The sequence below is a fragment of the Sphaerodactylus townsendi genome, linkage group LG02, assembly GCF_021028975.2.
Source record: "Sphaerodactylus townsendi isolate TG3544 linkage group LG02, MPM_Stown_v2.3, whole genome shotgun sequence".
In the NCBI taxonomy this organism is placed as follows: domain Eukaryota; kingdom Metazoa; phylum Chordata; class Lepidosauria; order Squamata; family Sphaerodactylidae; genus Sphaerodactylus; species Sphaerodactylus townsendi.
In genome coordinates, this window is record NC_059426.1 from 76001097 (window position 1) to 76020482 (window position 19386).

Consider the following 19386-nt stretch of genomic DNA (forward strand, 5'->3'; position numbering starts at 1 on the left):
ATGTTTTGCTTATGAAAATATGCTGTGTACTACTCCCAGTAGTTGTCAAACTTGTAGAGAGTTTAGATCAGGATCCCTTGAACATTGCTTACCCAGTCCCTAATCTGTAAAAGATCTTTCACAGTTTTCTAATTTGATCATTCTGCAAGTATTCCTTTTTCTCCTTTTGCTGTAATCTGAAACTAACCTTTCAAAGCATTCTTTAAAAATACAAAATTACACTTCATATATCATTTTATGTATGTGTTCAATAATCTTGATAATGCTTCCTAAATGTTGTTTATTTTGTTTGCCATTTTCAGAAAAAAGCAAAAATTATATGTTTTGACTATGGGGATATCATATGTGAAGAAGGTGAACTTCCACGTGGCATTCATTTAATTACATCTGGGATGACAAAGGTAAGCTACACTTACAGACTAAACCTTGAAACTATAACTGTCACAGGAAGAAAGAAAAATTTTGGGGGGGGGGATTTCCATGTCATTTCTATTTTATTTTTTTGTGGAATAAAATGTAATTAGTACTTCAAAATCTTTCTAACATCAAAACATCAAAGAAGAAAAATCACCATTAAAGTATTGTCCCCTTCTTGTATTTTCACAATGATTCTCTTTTCCTGTTCTTTTCTAAGTTTATATGCAAACCACTTCTCTGATTTACTGGCAAATTCAAAGTACTTTACCTATTTGCTTTACCTATTTCCACTTTGTTTCCATTGCCCTCATTGCTATCATAGATACCATCAAATTCTTTATTGCAGTCAAAGTACATGAACTAATGCAAATTTTATTGCTAAGTAATAAAGTTCTAAAATCTCAAAATTGCGGACAGAACAGTTAAAATTCTACATATGATGCTAAAAATCATACTTCTTAAAATATACAATTTAAAATGGTTTATTATCACTATCAAGGACCCTTATCTTACTCTGGACTTCAAGCACAAAAATTAGCCACATGCCTCAAAATATGAGGATTTTTTTGTCTATTATTCATTTTTCTAGACATGTCTTCTCTGAACAGTCAGGTAGTTTGGCTACTAATGGGGTGATAATTTTGTCCCTTAATCCACGGTAATAAGGAAAATGAAAAATGACACATTCTATCATTTCCACCTCTTCTGCTGTATATGGGCAAAGCTGTTCTGGGTATGGAATCTTTTTATATGTGCCTTCAAGTACAGCCAAGGCAGGGCCAAACATCTACCCAAAGTAAAAGCTCATCTGATTAAGTGGACATTAATTTGTGAAAGGTAAGGACTTTGTGCCATAATTTACTTAAATTTCTTAGGAGACCTATAACATGGTGACTTTATTAAGTCTACATTTTCTTTCCTTTAACTATCTATTAAGCCTACTTGGAGAGAGACCCCTCTCCCAAAGTTGTTCTTAACCACAAGAAACCACTTTGGCTGAAATAGGCAAAAATCATCCAGATGGATGGGCAGAAGGCTAGCTGAATGTCACTCTTTGCCAGGAGGGCCCTAGGGCCACAGAGCGAATGATGGACACGGTGTGGTCCAGGGATGCACAGCGCACAGAGCATAGGTCAGAAATCAATGACATCATTAACAGAGGAACCCTTGGGGTAGGATAGATGATAAATGAGGCAGTACTCCCCAGGAGCTTTCTTGGGGACTACCCCCAGTGGGGAGACCCTCAGATTTGCGAGGGAGGGTTCAGAAAAAGGACCAGTGACCTGGCCAGCCCTGCACTCTTTGGATTTGTCCCAGGAATGGTGCTCCAAGCCCTTGGCCATCCTGCTTGGCACCACCAGGCAGAACTGGCAAGAAAGCCATGCCCGAGGTCAGGGTGGAGCCTTTAGGAGTGGTCCTCTCCAGCCCAGGCCAGTGATGAGGGTCCCACAACAGGGGTGCAGACCATGTCTCCATGGCCCCATGCCTAGCTTCCACGGGGCCATGAGCTCTGGAACCCTGGTGGGCAGGTGAATGTGAGATGGCTGCAACCAACAGTCCCTAATGGGAGTGGCACTGGCATTCGCAACAGGCAAGCTGACTCCTTCTTCTCCTCCTCCTCCTGCTGCCCATCTTTTTATACCAGCCCCACAGCCCCAAACCTGTCCTCCTTCACCTCCCTCTACAGTCAGGACAGCCATACTTCAGTGGTGGGATTCAGCAGGTTCGCACCACTTAGGCAGAACCGGTTGTTAAAAAGGTGCTTGTAAACTTAATCAGTTACAATTATTTGGCCCCAGATCCCCATCACTGCATGCCAGGGGCTTCACATGGGGTCTATGTGGGATGGGGGAGGGGTTATGCTCAGAAGTAGTGAGGGAAGCCAGCTTGCCCACTGGGAGGAGGTGCAGGTTAATGGTTTGACCTGCCCTCTGCTGCTGAAACCATGGAGCTCCTGTGCTCTCTTCAGAGAGCATCCCTGGGGAGAGAAGCTCGCCCTTTCACAGCCCTGCTTGGGAAGAGAGTGGGAAGGGACTCAAGATTCCCTCAAGCCAAAGCATCTTGATCTTTCAACGAATCCAACAGCTCTCAGACTCTGGTGGCCCATGCTGTGCATCTCAAACATGCAGTCTCATGTCTGCCATGACCTACACTAAAAACACAGGGCTTGATTAACTGTTAAAATAAAGTAAACATTGTAAATATTTTATACAGAAATACTGGATTATACTGGCTCCTTTAAAAAATACTTTAAAATATTTCAGTATTTTATAAAATAAAGCTGATGTGTGTTTCTCTTAAACTATTCTGCTGTAAGAGGTCATGCACTTGTGGCTGCGCCAGTATCAGCCTGTGGACTTGCTCCTTTACTCTCAGATGTAAACATTCAGTTACTGTAATTAGGATCCTGATTTACATAAAGATCCCAGCCTGTCCAAATGTGATAATGAAAAAGAAGTCACCTTCTGAATGTCTGCAGATTAGGCATGCTAAGTGCACAGATGCCCGGACAGGGGGAAAAGTTGGCACTCTTCCACTGTGAGTAAACAGCATTCATATTCAGCATTGCCGCAGGATAGTTCTGGATGAGGAGTTGCAGATGTTGCCAACCTCCAGGTGGTTGCTAGACATCTCCTGGGATTACAACTGATCTTCACGTGATAAATGCCTACATTAAAATATAATAATAGTAGTAGTGGTAGTAGCAGTAGCAATTAAAAGCACAAAGAGAGGAGTCTCAACCCTCTTTCTTCAGCTATGCTAGTCTCCTGTTTGCACAGAGATCTTTATTCAATGGGACATCCAAAATTAGAATTTGCCATCTGTAATGGTGGAGTCTTTAATCCATAGCTTTCTCTGAATATGTGAACAAGGCCTTGGTTTCAGAAAGCAGCTTTTGTCTGTTTTCTGGTGTTCTGAGTTAGTGCAGAATAACATTTCAGACTTCTTGTTCATAACCATTAGAGGTTGTAAGGAATGTGGAAAGGGAGCTGCCATTTCATTTGCTCTTTAACCAGTCTAATATCACCATGGGGTATTTGAAGGGTAAGTAGTATGCCTCTTGGCTCCAAACATTGAGACAGTTTTCCTATTGATAAGTGTGTATGAGGCACTTGAAAGTTTTTCAGGTTTCTCACCTCAAACGTGGGAAATAAGGCTTTAAAAAGGAAAAGGGTTCTCCAGACTCGCATGGAAGTCTGTCTTTCTTTCTCTCCCTCTTTCATTCTCTCTTTCTGTCTCTCTTTCACTCTCTCTCTCTCTTTCACATACACACACATGCAAGCACACACAGAGAGATTCTTGTTGGACTGTTTAACTTAATATATTTAGCAGAGTAGCAGAAAAGAGACCAATAGACAGTTGCTGACTTTATATAAATGTTTACTATGTATTAGGAAGGATTTATATGGAAGAAAATAAAGAACAGCTTTCTATTCTAGCACTAACTTGGTTACGTAGCTTTGCACCATGTGATCCCACATGGCACCTACCTAGCAAGGCAATAGGTTTTACCTCACGTGGTTCAAACAAAGAAACATACTTTACTTTTACTTTACTTTTACTACATGACTCACATAGGCAATGCTGGGGTTAGCTGACCAATAGCTTAATCAAAGGACTGGCCATAAAATTCTGGCTTCAGTAGCTAATTAGCATGCACATAGTTAACCCCTTCATGTCTGAATTGTGACAGACACTTGCAAATACCAACAATTCTTTTAATTCCTTTGATGGATTTGAAGTCTGCAAAGGTAGCAGACCGTGCAAAGGGAGGTAAGAGCATCAACATGTGGAGGGGATCACTGAGTGGAGGAAGCCCTGGTTTCTAAACTAATCGCCTTGGATACAATCCAGTGAGTGGATTAAAGTCACCCAGTCCCAAGTCCTAAAATGGTAGTCTTACTACTATACCATGTTGATTGTCAGCTATGACTATCAAATCAGCAATGGATCCTTTTAACTACAGCTGGCCTATAAGCATGCTGAATTTTTTTCCGTTATTGGGATGAAGTTGAAGGGCTTTATTTTGTCTATATTGTTCAAACAGTTCAATGCATTTGTCAGAAGTGGAGCTGTTGGTTTACCATTGGGAATCTTTTCAATGCAAGTGCAGTGTTTAGGGGGAGGGCACAATTTCAGCGCTTGGCCTGGAAGCCATTTTCTGTAGCTATACCCCAGAGGCGTAGCTGGGCCAAGGAAATGGGACAGGCAAACGGTGGGTCCTCTTATTCCTGTGTATCAGGGTCTGGATATCTTGCTTGAGAACTGAGTCCCAGTGTAGAACTTGCAGCTGGTGCCTAATTGAAAATTCTTGAAGCAGACCTAGGTAGGACATGTGGAAAACATGTCAGCCTTAGATACTATGTTCCTATTAATGCAGCTAAAATTATATGGGGTGGGGTGGGGGGATGGACTTTCAACACATGCTCAGTTTCTGAATGACTGAAATTCTTTGAAGAACTACTGCCAAGCCAGGCATTACCCATTTTATACCAATTTATTATATTTTATTGAACTCTTTTTGCCCTTTCCCCCAGCAAACTTGGGCCACTGAAAAAGGGCTGTTTGCTATAGTGCATGGCATATTATATTTCGAATTGAATCTGCAAGTAGTAGTATATTTGTCACTGTTTTTCTTCGAGTGTTTGGAAAGTTCATCTCTGAGTTGATTTCCTTCAAATTTTGAAGAGCACCATGGTTTTATTTATTATTGAAATTTTGCAGGCTCCCTTTAATCCTAAATAATTTAATAAGGTGATATTAAATAAAACAGACAAGCACAAATATCACTGGCAGACAGCTAGTAAACCAGTTTTCCTGTATAATTTAATAACATTTATCCAAATGAAACGTGATTATATTGAAAAAGCAAGAAACATTTAGTACTGAGATACAAATATTTGTATTTTAATACTAATTGTTTCTTAATTTTTCAATACATTCTACTTCCATCATTATTTTTTGTGTATTTGAAAAGATGAGTGCATACTTCAGGTAATTACTATTGTAACATTGTGATATTTTTGTTTATAATTTCTATACACTTACATATCTAGCAATAAATTGATGTATGCCATGAAAAAAAATTACTAGTGATAAACATTTTCATATCACACCATTATGTTACTGGGTAATGTGTTCCATTCTTTCACTGTCTGCAGTTAATTTTATGGTCCTCCCCTTCCTTCCCTACCCCATATGCTCAAAGTAATTGGTTGCTTTCTTCTTCCCTGTTAGTTTTAAAAGGATAAAAGGATATCTGTTTATTCCTCATGGTCTCTCTGCAGTACCATAAATGGATTCTGCACAGAATTAGATCTACAGTTCTAACCAAATGAAGTCATGCTCAGAACCCTTCCTTGAGGAAGAATAGCATATGTCTGTACCTTCTCTGAGGCAGTGGCATGGTGCCAAGGAGGAGGCGCGATGCCCCAGGCACATGCCAGTGTGTGGGCGTGGTGGGGCGTGGTGGGATGTCTGCAGGAATTCTGGGGTGGGGTGGGGCAGGGCAGGGCAGGGGCAGGGGCAGGTGAGGGCATGGCAGGGGCAGAGAATGCAGGCATGCTCTGGGCGCAGTTCCCCCTCACTCCGCCCCTGCTCTGAGGGAAGGCATGAGTATCTTCCCACTCAGTTCTCTTCTGACCTCCCTACAGTGAGCAGCTCCACATTCATTCTCTGTGATTTCTTTCGCCCTTTCTATGTTTCTCTCTTAGTTTCTTAACTTTTCACCTAGCCCCTCAGTTTGGTTGCTTTTCTTTAGACATCACCCTCATTTTCTTTCTCCACATTTCTGGTTCCCCTCCAGATACATGTGGCACAGCAGCTTAATATCAAGCACTGTATGTCTGCTAGGGCAAATTCTCAATCACCATAAAATATTATCAAAGGCACTTGTGCTTGGGTCAAAGTACAAGGTATCAATTTTTGTGGCCATTGTATTTTTTATACTAAACAGATAAGATGGCCCTCCCAGATATTATTTATTTACGCTAACTCGTTTACACCAATGACCTCCAATACCATCTCAGGCTGGAGCATGGGCTCTAAGCTGTACTGGCCACAATTCCACCTTCAGTTGTAATTCAAGGACTAGATACCAAGGCACTAGCATCAATGCATGCCCTTATACAGAAATGACTAAGCATCACAAGGACCCTGAATCCCATGACAATTTGAAATTGGCCTGTGAAATGGACAGGAAAAATGACAACAATAAAACAGAAATACTCTGATTCAGACCACTTCTCTGAAGAAATGGGCACCCCAATCTCATTGTACCCCTTGGCTATGTGGAGACCATCAGTTCTGCTTCCATTGCAAACATCTCTGGAGGTTCCCATCAGCCGGGTGCCTATGACAATGGGGAGAATTCTCCCCATCTCCATAGGCAGCCTGCTGCTCCTCCTTGGCAAAGCTGGGATGTTTGGGGGGGAGGGTATGATTTCAGTGTTTGCATTGGGAATCATTTCCTATAGAAATGCCCCATTCACATCTCTTGTCCTGGGAGCATTAGTGTTTCTGGCTGAATGAGAAGGTGTCTGGGAGTTGTAATCCCATCAGCCCCTCTGTACATAAGAAATTGCATCCTCTGGACTGCATCTTCCAGAGTCATTTGCTTTTTCTGGTTTGTTGTCAGGAACACGCTTCTCAGTTATATAGTAAGATTTTAAAAAACTATTCTGACAAGAATAAAACACAAACACCAAGATGGTTTCAGCAAAAAGGAAAAGTCTTAAAATCAATAAAACCTGCCTACCAGTATTAAACCAAAGTCCAGGGGACTTTTCAAACACCATTCAGCAATCCACCAGATACTACAAAATCTTTCTGTCCCCTCCCCGCCTCGCCCACTGTATCTCACTGCAGTTGCTGAGATTAGTTGCACACATTCAAATCACCAGGACATATACAAATGCAACCTCAAATGAACTCCACCCAGACACTTGTAAATGCACTTCACCACCTTACCATGACATGCCTCTCAAGATGCCAGCCACAGATACAGGTGAATTGTTAGGAGCTAAAACCACCCGACCACAGGCACACAGCCCAGAAAAACCACAACAGCCTATTGCCATTAATTTAATTGAACAACTGAGATCTAGGGGAGGGGATTCTCTCTATCCATTGTTTTTGCATAATTTTATAAACCTCTATGATGACCCACTTTTGATTATTTTTTCTAAATGGAAAATCCCTATTTTAGCATTTCCTCATAGGAAAGATGCTCCAATGCCTTCATTATAAAAACATATGAATGTAAGAAGAGCCCTGCTAGATCAGACTGCTCATCTATCTACTCCAGCATCCTGTCTCATGTAGTGGCTAACCAGTTCCTCTAGAGCAGGGGTAGGGAACCTGCGGCTCTCCAGATGTTCAGGAACTACAATTCCCATCAGCCTCTGTCAGCATGGCCAATTGGCCATGCTGGTAGGGGCTGATGGGAATTGTAGTTCCTGAACATCTGGAGAGCCGCAGGTTCCCTACCCCTGCTCTAGAGATCCAATGACATAGAAGCTGAGGCCTTTCCCTGATGTTGCCTCCTGGCATTGGTTTTGGGAGGTTTATTGCCTTTTAATATGGATGTTCCCTTTAGTCACCATGTTGAGTGGCCATTGATAGACCTATCCTCCATGAATCTGCTTAATCCCCTTTTAACACCATCTATGCCTGTGGTTATCATTACATCCTCTGGCAGTGCATTTCACTCAAGAGGAGAAATACTTTCTTTTATCTATCCTGAATCTATTGCCCATCAGCTATATTGGATGCCCTTGAGTTGCAGAATTTTGGGAGGGGGGAAAAGTCCTCTTTGTGAACACTATCCACCCTATGCATAATTTTATATACCTAATTTTATAAATCATGTTCCCTCATAGTTGTTTCTCAGTCAGTATGGTTCATTCCCTTTCCCCAGGCTTAGGTTATCTCTCATTACCAAGTGAAGTTGATGAGTACCGGTACTTAAGTTTCTGTCCACATACTTCCTTTCCCACGTTTTCTTCGACATACTGCTTGCTGTAATTGTTGCCATGAAGCCTCCCTGATATCACCTGTTTATGCTGGTTTCCCACACAATAGCATGTGGTTCCCCTCTAGCATGTGGTTAGTGTTCTGGGGAGTTATAGGCAGTGGTGGGATTCAGCAGGTTCGCCCCGCTTCGGCAAAACTGGTTGTTAAAAAGGTTCTTGTAAATAACCAGTTGCTAAATTATTTTAATCCCTCCACCAGAACCGATTGTTAAATTATATGAATCCCACCACTGGTTATAGGTCTTGTCCAAAATTTGGGCATGGAGCAGCACATATCTGTATTCTACCATTCCTTGGCCAACTTCTGCCCTTTACAGTTACCATTAGTAACAGATGGGCATTTTGCCCACCCTGACAATTCCAGCTGTCACTGATGAAGAGCACAGCACCTTCTGTGCTTGGAAGCTATATCTTCAACTGATCTCTGCATACCCAGTACAATCTTGATTCTACTGCCTGTCAGCTTCATTAAATGCCTTCAAGTTGTAGTATTTTAATGAGAAAAATCAATCTTTGACATGTCTTTTTCAAAGAATCCTGTTTTCAAAGAAGCCTCTTTTTTGCCTTTTTTTTGCTTTTTGTCTTTTTTTGACTTTGTTATTAACTGTGCTGGCATTCTTTTGGACCTAATCTGCTGAATGCATTTTAAGTGGGATTCAATTAGTTTCATTCTAAATAGACTCCAAACATCCTCCAGGGATTTGACTAACTTGTGTTTCTCTTTCAGGTTCCTTTTATCTATTCTTATTTTTATAAAGTTCCCTCTTCTAAAATAAAATGTTACAGTTTTAAACTTTAGGGGTAACACCACTGACATAAATTTTGAACTTAATAGCATTGTGGTCACTGTTCCTAACTTGTTCAACAACCTCTATATCTTTCACCAGGCCTTGATCCATATTTAAAGTCAAGTTCAAGATCACTATCCCTCTTGCTGGCTCAGTGACCAACGGCTCCAGTGCAGTCATTCATAATGACTAGGAAACTCATTTCTGCACCATGACTTGAGCTCTTGTTTACCCAGTCAATGTGAAGATAGTTGAAGTCTTTTAATATCACATATGCTTTACAGCCCCATCCAAAGGGCCGGGTGGCAGGATGCAGCACCACAGTCACTCTGCCCTGTTGTTCCCAAGAGAGTTTTCCAGTGACATATAGAGGCAAAAAGCACAGAAAAGCCTCCCCACCACTGGAATCCCCCATTGGGCTTAATGGAGTTAGTTACCCTATTGAAAAAGGGGTGTCAGTTCAAAACCCCAGGCGCAAGTGTAGATTCCTCACCCCGTCCATGCCTCCGGACTGCCCGTGCTACACCAGTGGCAGGGGCAGAGGTGAGGGCACCAGAACACTGGCATGCCATGGAGAACTGCAGCAATCACCCATCAGCAGATCCACCCCTCTGTCAGGGTAAGCGCCCCAGAGATGGCCAAGTCTGCCAATGCAACCCCACGCTGCCTCCAATGGCATTCACACACCCCTCCCCCACTTTGGATTAGGCTATTAATCACCTCCCTTATTTCCTTCTCCATCTCAAGATCAGCCTCAAGGGGTTGATCAGGTGGGCAATAATGGACTCCCACTTTTATGTAAGCCTCAGGTCCAGTATTTCCACTCATGTCACTTGTGTTGGGTAGTTCATTCTCCTAATGTTTTCAAATTTGTTTGATTCTATGCCCTCTTTGATGTACAATGGATCTCCTCCCCCAACCTGTTCCTCCCTGACCTCCCTATAGAGCTTATATTTCTGAGATACCCACTATATCTAAACTGTCACTGATCATCAAGTACTCCAGTACCCCATTTGGGCTCAGAGACTTCTAACATTGACATATAGACACCTTTAATATGTTTCCCTCTCCAGCAACCCTCACGGATAGTACTCAAAATGGAGAATGATCAGTTCTTTGCTAAGTTCTGCCACACCCTGAGTTGACTTTTTAATTGAGCATCCCACCACAACCCTAATGTTTCATTCCTTCCTATTCTCTGCCAGAAGACCACATCAATCTATATTTGGGGCTATATGGTTTGGGACCAACATACATGAAGGAATGTCTACTCCCTTGTGAGCCTACCCAACCACTGCAATCATCTTCAGAGGCCCTGCTTCAGCCATAGCTTCTGAGATTAGACAGGTAGCCTAAGAGAAAAGCCTTCTCAGTAGTGATAGCAAGCTCTGGAACTCTTTCCCCAGAGCAATTCACTTGTCCCTTTCTGTTGCTATCTTCCATTGGCAGGTAAAGACATTTTTTAATTTCACATGACATTTCCTCAGTGATCCCTCTGTCTTCCCCCAATGTTTTCAGTGTTGATTTTATCTTTTGTATTTATTTTAAGACCTGATTTTAATTTGTGATATAGTTGTGTGTTAGTTTCAATGGCTTTTAAGATGAGATTTTAATATGTACATTTTAATTTGTTAACCGCCTTGGTGGTCCTATGTGGGCAGGGTAAAATATTGTTGAATAAATAAATGAATATATTTAAACTTAAGAGTTGTATGTCCCAGTGTCCACCACATAATATTTACTTACACTGAACATCATTTGCTACATTGTTGCCAACTCACCCAATTTACAGATCCTGGAGCTTTTCACAATCTGTCTTGATTTTCATCATGCTGAATAGTTTGGTATCATAAACAAACTTTGCCACTACACTGTTCATTCCCAGTACTGGGTAATTTATTAACAACTTAAATAGCATTGGTCACAGTACCAATTCTTGTAGAATGCTACACTTACTCAGAAATCTTTGGTGGCTTTATCAAAAGCTGTTTGGAAGTCCCAACTTTATTCTCTCTACCAGAACACATGCTTGTTAGCAATCTCAAACTAGCCAAAAAGGCAGATGGTGAAGGACTTCCTTTTGCAGAAACCATGTTCTTTTGTGCACCCACTAATCCTTTATTTAATATCATTTTCTACGAATGTACCCCTAGGAGATGTTCAGTTAACTGACCTGTAATTTCCTGCTTTCCCACTCTTTTTAAAAACTAGTGTAACATTTGCTATATAGATTGTTTGAAGATCAACAATGTCACATTTGATTTCTCTCTCTAAAGTCCTGACCCAGAGACTTATTGTTACAATTATCTGAGAGCTTCATCTCATGTCACCTTGATTTAGGTCAATCCTTTGGACACCCTTCAATGTGGGTAGGTGTCCCATATTTTCTACAGCGGAAAGAAAGAAATCACTCAGTTTCTCTGCTTTCTCCTCATTTTCTTTTACCATTTCACTTTTTGTAGTTTGGTTTTTCAACCACCTTCCTGGCTAGCTACTTGCCTAACATTTTAGCAATCTTTCTCTTTGGTTTTCTGTTTGTCAACTTACATATTTTGTTCTGTTTTGGCAAAACCAGCTGGGCAAACTTTCTACTTTTTCAAGGAAACTTGTTTTGCCTTTATGGCTTCTGCAATTTAGGTCACTGGCAGCTCTTTCTTTTCCTATCATGAAGCATGCATATTATATTTGGGCTTCAATTAGTGTCTTAGTTTCAGGGGCGTACCACCCAGGGGAGAAATATGGGGTCAAATGTCCCCGGGCTGTAGCCGTTTAGTCATGCCCCCCCACACACACACACCTCTCCTCTTCCCCCCAGGGTCCATACATTGACTTTAAGACCTGGTGCAAAAAATGTTGTTTGATCAAGGTGGGGAAGGGCAGCCACTCATATTAGAAGAACGTAAGAACACGCCAGCTGGATCAGACCAGAGTCCATCTAGTCCAGCTCTCTGCTACTCGCAGTGGCCCACCAGGTGCCATTGGGAGCTCGCATGCAGGATGTGAAAGCAATGGCCTTCTGGACTGTTAAGGCATTTGCAATCTCAGATCAAGGAGGATCAAGATTGGTAGCCATAAATCGACTTCTTTTCCATAAATCTGTCCAAGCCTCTTTTAAAGCTATCCAGGTTAGTGGCCATCACCACCTCTTGTGGCAGCATATTCCAAACACCAATCACACGTTGCTTGAAAAAGTGTTTCCTTTTATTAGTCCTAATTCTTCCCCCCAGCATTTTCAATGTATGCCCCCTGGTTCTAGTATTGTGAGAAAAAGAGAAAAAATTCTCTCTGTCAACATTTTCTACCCCATGCAAAATTTTATAGACTTCAATCATATCCCCCCTCAGACATCTCCTCTCCAAACTAAAGAGTCCCAAACGCTGCAACCTGTCCTCATAAGGAAGGTGCTCTAGTCCCTCAATCATCCTCGTTGCCCTTCTCTGCACTTTTTCTATCTCTTCAATATCCTTTTTGAGATGTGGCGACCAGAACTGAACACAGTACTCCAAGTGCGGTCGCACCACTGCTTTATACTCAAAGAGACGCATGACAATCTTTTGCGAAGTTTTATTCTCAATTCCTTTCCTAAATGATCCCACAGCATAGGGAGTTCTGCCTTTTTCACAGCTGCCATGCATTGAGTTGACATTCCCATGGAACTATCAACTAAGACAGCCTTAAAATCCCTTTCCTGGTCTGTGACTGATAGCACTGGACCCCTGTGAAGGCGTGTATGTGAAGTTTGGGTTTTTTGCCCCTATGTGCATCACTTTACATTTTGCTACATTGAACTGCATTTGCCATTTTCTGAGCCCACTCACCTAATTTATCAAAGGTCAGCTTGGAATCGCTCTTACGCCCAATCAACCTTTTGGCAGAGTTCTCACCACACCTACATGAATTTGGTATCATCACTGCAAATCTTAGCCACCACGCTACCCACCCCTACTTCCAGGTCATTTACTTGAATGGGTTAAAAGAGCACTGGTCCCCAAAGCGGATCCTTGGGGGACAGCACTCCTTACATCCTCCTCCATTGTGAGAATTTCCCATTTACATCCCAACTCTTTTGTTTCCCTGTTTCTCAACCAGTTTTTTTAATGCATAGGAGGGACTTCCCCTCTTATTCCTTTGGATTGCTGAGGTTTTCTCAATAGTCTCTGGTGAGGGAACTTTTGGCTCAAAAGCCTTTGGAAATCCAAGTAGACAATGTCCACTGGTTCCCCTTATCCACATGCCTGTTTACACCCTCAAAGAACTCTAGTAAGGATTTGTAAGACAGGATTTGCCTCTGCAAAAGCCATGCTGGACTCTCTTTTCTCAGCAGGTCTTGCTTTTTCCACCACTTGTTTTATAATTTTTATCTTTAATGATAGATTTCACCACAAATTTGCCAGGAACAGATGTAATCAAAGAGCCTGACTGGCCTGTAATTTCCCGGGTCCCCCCTAGATCCTTTTCTTAAAGATTGGTGTGACATTAGCCCATCTTCCAGTCTTCCAGGGATGGAAGACCTGAGTTTACCAGGGATAAGTTGCATATTAAAGTGAGGAAGATCAGCAATTTCATAGCTTGAGCTCTTTAAGAACTCTTGGGTTGAATGCAATCTGGGCCAGGGGATTTGAAATAGCAGCATTTAGATTTATCAATGGCTGCCAAGAACTTCTTCCTTGTCTACCACTATCGCCTTACCAGCTAGTTCCTCAGAATCACCCTCCCTAAGAAGCTTAGCGGATTTCCAGGTGCAGGAATTTTTCCTCACCTCCCTCTTGGGTGAAGACAGATGCAAAGGAATTCATTCAGCTTCTCCTGCAATCTCCCTGTCATCTTTTATCACACCCTTTGTTCCTTTGTCATCTAGCGGGCCTACCGCTTCCCCTTTGCTGGCTTCCCCTGCTTTTTGATGTACTTGAAGAACTGTTTGTTGCTGGTCTTGATGTTTTGCAGCCATGCGATTTCCCTCATAATCCTTTTGCCTCCCCTTACAGCTAACTTGCTTCTCTTTTGCCACCATTTGTGTTTCCCCTCTCATATTCTTCATCAGTCAAAGCTGGACTTCCATTTCTAAAGAAGACATTTTTCTTTTTTTCTGATAATTTCCTCAAGCCTCTCTTGTTAAACCATGGGTGGCTTTCTTTTTGGACTGGAGTGCTGCCTTTCCCTAACCTGCTTGGAACACGCATTCTCCCAGCTGGAAAGCTTTTTATGACTAATGTTGTGTTTTTAAATAACCTCCAAGCATCCTGGACAGTTTTGACTCTCTTGAGTTTTTCTCTTTCAGCTCTCCCTCGCACTATCCCCCCTCATCTTTGAGAAATTTCCCCTCTTCTGAAAGCGGCGAATGGTAACTACATTAGTAGTTGCCACTTGTTAGCATGCAGAGATACTGAATCTTGCAACAGCATTGTGAGTGCGGCTGTTCCCCTATCGGCTCAACAACACTGGACTTCCCTGCCACCAGGTCCTGGGTCCCACACCTTAGAATTAGATCTAGGATCACCTCTCCCCTGGTTGGTCTCCAGACAACTTAGCGTCGTGCTCTAAGCCACAGTCATTTACCATATCCAGGAATGCTCTCTCCTTACTATGACCTGAACATGCATTTTTCCAGTTTATATGGGGATGGATTAAAATCACCCATTACCACTACATTTTTTGTTTTTTGTTGGCCTCTCTAATTTCTTTTTCCATCTCAGAATCCCCTCTTGTGCACTTTTGGTCAGGGGGACGATAATATATTCCTAATATTAAACTGTCCTTCACACCTGGTATTGATATCCACGAAGTGATTCTGTAGAGGAACCAGCTCCCCTTGCATTGTCTATTTTATGTGACACTATGCTCTCTTTTATGTAAAGGGCAACTCCACCCCCAATTTGCCCTGTCCTATCCTTCCTATAGAACCTGTAGCCTGGTATAACAGCATCCCACTGGTTCTCCTCATTCCACCATGTCTCTGTGATGCCCACTATATCAATGTCCTCCTTCAAAACTCTGTACTCCAGCTCCCCCATTTTAGGTCGAAGGCTTCTACTATTAGCATAGGGACACCTGTATACCCTGGGGATGGGACCGGAAAACTCAGATTTTACACTGGGCTACATTTTCCCTGGATATGCCTCTGCATAGTTCCCAAGCATCTTGGAGGGATTTGAGTCTTGATTCACTTCTTTATTTTCTGACAAGTTATGTAATTATCTCTCATTTAAATTCAAATGTGATTGGGTTCAGCTTCAGGGCCAACTTCTGGTGATTTGAATAACATTGTAGTCACTGATAAGTACAAAGAAATTAAAGTTAAAACAAACATCTAAATAAAACAAAAGTAAAACTCCTGTCCTGTGGAGCATTGCCTACAAATGTCTCATTATACTCAACCAGAACTGGAAGTCCATGTGGTCATTGTTCTCAGATTGTGCATCAATATCTACATCTGTACTATGCCTCAATCATCACTCAAAAAATGTCAGGGTCACTATTCTTGTCAGAATCATTACTAACAGTTCCATGCACAGTCATTTTTTATGTTCAGAAGCCTTGTCTTGGTCACATATATACTATTCAATGCAAAGGTAGTTGAAATTATCCATTATTGCAACTTTTTTTTGCTTTGATTCCCTTCTTTATTTCCTTATCTATCTCAAAATCAGCTCAAGATCTGATCATACTATCCAGCCTTCTAGTTCTCACAAGCCCTATTTTCTGGACTTCCACCAACAGAGAAGAGATAGGTAATGCTCAGAAACAGGACTTTTTCAGCAATGGTATCTCCCCTGTCGAATACATTCCTATTGAGTCTTGTTTGCTGCCTACCCTCAGCTGTTTTAAGTACCAGGTCCTTTTAAAGCTATCTTCCTCCCTCCAAGCAAATTTATCTTTAAGAAAGAATGGAGGAACTGGCAGCAGTGGGAAGGAAATAGCACAAAGGGTTGGTTAGCATGGGTGAACTGAGCCTGATCTATAATGGAGGAGATCCCAAAACTGGAAAAATTTGTTCTGTATGCCCCAACTTCAAGTTCACCTCCATCACTAATTTTTGTTAGGTCAACTGTGATGTGTTTGTGCCCCTTCTTAGTTGAAAGTGCAGAACTCATGCTGCACATTTGGATGTCTCTTCAACCATAGATCTGGTGCAAAGTGGCCCATAATGTCAGAGTATAAAGTATAAAGCAGAATTGGGGAATTATTTGAAGCAGAGGAGAGCCAGGCAGGAAAGGAGAGCAGAATCTTTCTCCACCTAAAATGCTGCTGTTTCAGTTCGTTTCCCCAGTTACTTTATTTCAGCCAAGCTCCAAGACTAAATGTAGACAACTATATGGGTGATTCCCCACAGTACATTCTGAAGAGCTCGACTTGCATCCGCCTGATTTTCTCTTCATGAATTCGACTCGCTGTCATTACGCACAGCGGCTGAGCTCGTCGTTCCTCAGCCGAGCTCATACATCCTTAGCCGAGCTCAGAGGGCAGGATGAGCTGCCCTGCTGCACATTCTATTGGCTGTTGGCAGCCGAGCTCGATTCGCCGTTCATCCGCACATGCTGAGCTTGCTCTCCTTACCTGAGCTCATTGGGCAGGTTCTACTCTGTGCGTCATCCACCCCTTTGCGCCGATCGGTTCCCTTTTCCATGACAAGAGACTTGAAATTCCTTTTTTTGTGAGCATGTCGCAGTCGGAGGAACTATGCAACACCGTCGCAAAGTTGCGACTTTGCGTTCTTCCACAGAAACTGGCTGGTGAACCGCCATGAATCCAGAATTTGAGGAGCTGTTTGCCACCATTCTGGCTGTGCTTGCACATTTGAGCAACCTGCTGGAGACAGCAGCGACGGTTTGCTGCCGCATCGTCCGGTTGCTGAGCCACAGCTGCTCTGTTCCTCTTGCCCATTGTATGGCCCTTTCAGCGATTCCCTAGCATCCACGTCATTGGGTATATCACCACCGCTCCGCACACTGGTGGAAAAACTGCGTGTTGCTAGCTTAACAATTGCACCCCTGACAGAAGGCACCCCCCAAATTTCCTTAGATTCTCCTTTTAATCAGCATAGATTTAAAGGGAGAATCTGAGATCCTCAGTTTAAACTTTGAAAGTGATGCTGTTTCAGGGTGGGGGAGAATCCACCCCCAAACAGCAGGATGGATGCTTACATGCTTAAAGTGATGCTGTTTCAGGGTGGGGGAGAATCCACCTCCAAACAGCAGGATGGATGCTTACATGCGGCCTGGGACCCTCGTATCGGAGAGACCGCATTACCCCATATGCCCCTACTCGGCCTCTGCGATCAGCAGAGGCCAATTTGCTGGTGGTTCCTGGCCCCTCGATGATGCGGCTGGCCTCCACACGGGCCAGGACCTTTACGGCCCTGGCCCCAGCCTGGTGGAACACTCTTCCTCCAGCTGTCCAGGCCCTGCGGGACCTTGGTGAATTCCGCAGGGCCTGTAAGACCGAGTTGTTCCGCCGGGCCTTTGGAGTGTCCAGTCGCTGAGTGGCGCCCCCTTCCCCTCCCCCTCTCCTTCCTTCCCTGCTTTTTTGCACATACCATCTGATGCACTTTACCACCTTATTACCCTACCAGAGAGGAACCTGGCCCCTCCCTTTTCTTTTTACTGGGGTGATCTTAATTGAATTGGATTATAGGGCACCTTATGGTGATATTAACCGCTGTTTTTAAGTAGCTTTTAATGGAGTTTAGTATTATATTGTTGTTATCGATTTAATCAATTGTATATGTGAATGTTGTATACCTCCCAGAGCCCCCAGGGGATAGGGCGGTTTATAAATCGAAACAATAAATAAATAAATAAAAATAAATACAGAGAAATAACAGCCTCATTTAATATAGGCTTTCCTTCCTCCAGAGATTTCTGTTTGAACCAACTAACCACTGAACAAGCTGTCACAAGTTACAGTCCCTTGCTTCGTTTCAGTCCAGCAAATGCTTTTCGGCTCTGTGAGTTTCCGGCTGTACGCATGCTCTCAATGGTCGATCATGATTAGCTGGCCGAAAGCGCGCCATGATTGGTTAAAGGGAAACTAAGCCCTGATTGGGCAGAGACAAGAACGACGCAATTGGCTGGAGGGGTGAGTCAAGTCGAGCTCAACAGACAGTCCACAGAGAAAATAGGTTGACACAACTTGGCGAAAAAGTACTCCCTCGCAGCAGGATCGAGATAATCTGGTTTAGGCAGGTCGAAGGAGAGTCAGACTTGTGTCGAGATCTGCGGCTGTGCGGATGACCCGAGCTCGACACCAGTTGAGCTCTGCTGGTAACGTGCTGTGCGGAATTGCCCTATGGGTGATTCTGCACAGGCCAAGTAAAATCGATTGAAGCCCTTTTTAAAAGCGTGGGGGGGAAGTTCCCACAGAACTCCCCCCAAAATGCTTCTAACCCATTTTATTGGCCAGAACCTGGGTTAAATGATAATTGTTAAATTAGCGACTTTTTTCTTTAACCCAGGTTTCAAACGCTTCCTGCTTGCCTGTGTAAACTTACAGCAAGCACGATGCATTCAATCCCCACCCCCTTCCATCCACTGTTATGGTGATTCTATATGCAGCCACCATTAGAGTGGATACTCTAATAAGCAGGTAGGTGGGTGGGGGGATTCTCAGGTGGGGGTATTATCAGCTGCACAGTTCGCCTGGAAACAGTATTTCCATGCAAACCATGCTTCCTCCTGCCTCCAGGATCCCAGTGATCCCAGCTGGCCCCTTCCTCCACCGTGCAAATGATGGCACAGGCAATTAGAAGAGGTTCCGTGAACCCATGTTGCCTGTGTGGAAACAGCCTAGGAGTAGCATGACTTGTGGGAAAGTGATTTCTGTGGCCAACATGCTAATTAGTGAAATGGTTCAGCACTTTTCTTTCCATTGCATCTTCAACTTAAATTTCCCCATCTCCGTTTCATAGCTCTGCTGCATGACCCACATTCAGTGACATGGGTCCTTCCACTGCCACATGTAGTTAACATCTAAGTAAATACTATTTAGGAATTATTCAGTTCCTGAGTGAAGAGAAAATGTTATAGCAGCCAATCCAGTTCACAGTGTTTGAATAACTCGTGTGAATTTTCAGACATTTCAAAGGTAATGACTATTCCAGTGTGAGCTAGTGTCTGTACCATTGTGAGCTGACATGCAGCTTGTATCAGTAA

At 42.9% G+C, this 19386-nt stretch overlaps 1 protein-coding gene across 1 annotated transcript in view; it reads left to right on the plus strand.

Annotated features, from left to right (window-relative positions):
• LOC125426302 (sodium/hydrogen exchanger 10-like) overlaps window positions 1–19386 on the plus strand; it is a 146446-nt gene that overhangs the window by 100243 nt on the left and 26817 nt on the right. Inside the window, exon 22 of the mRNA XM_048484560.1 lies at window positions 303–401. Within this exon, the coding sequence (XP_048340517.1) occupies window positions 303–401 (99 nt within the window). The remainder of the gene's footprint in view (window positions 1–302; window positions 402–19386) is intronic.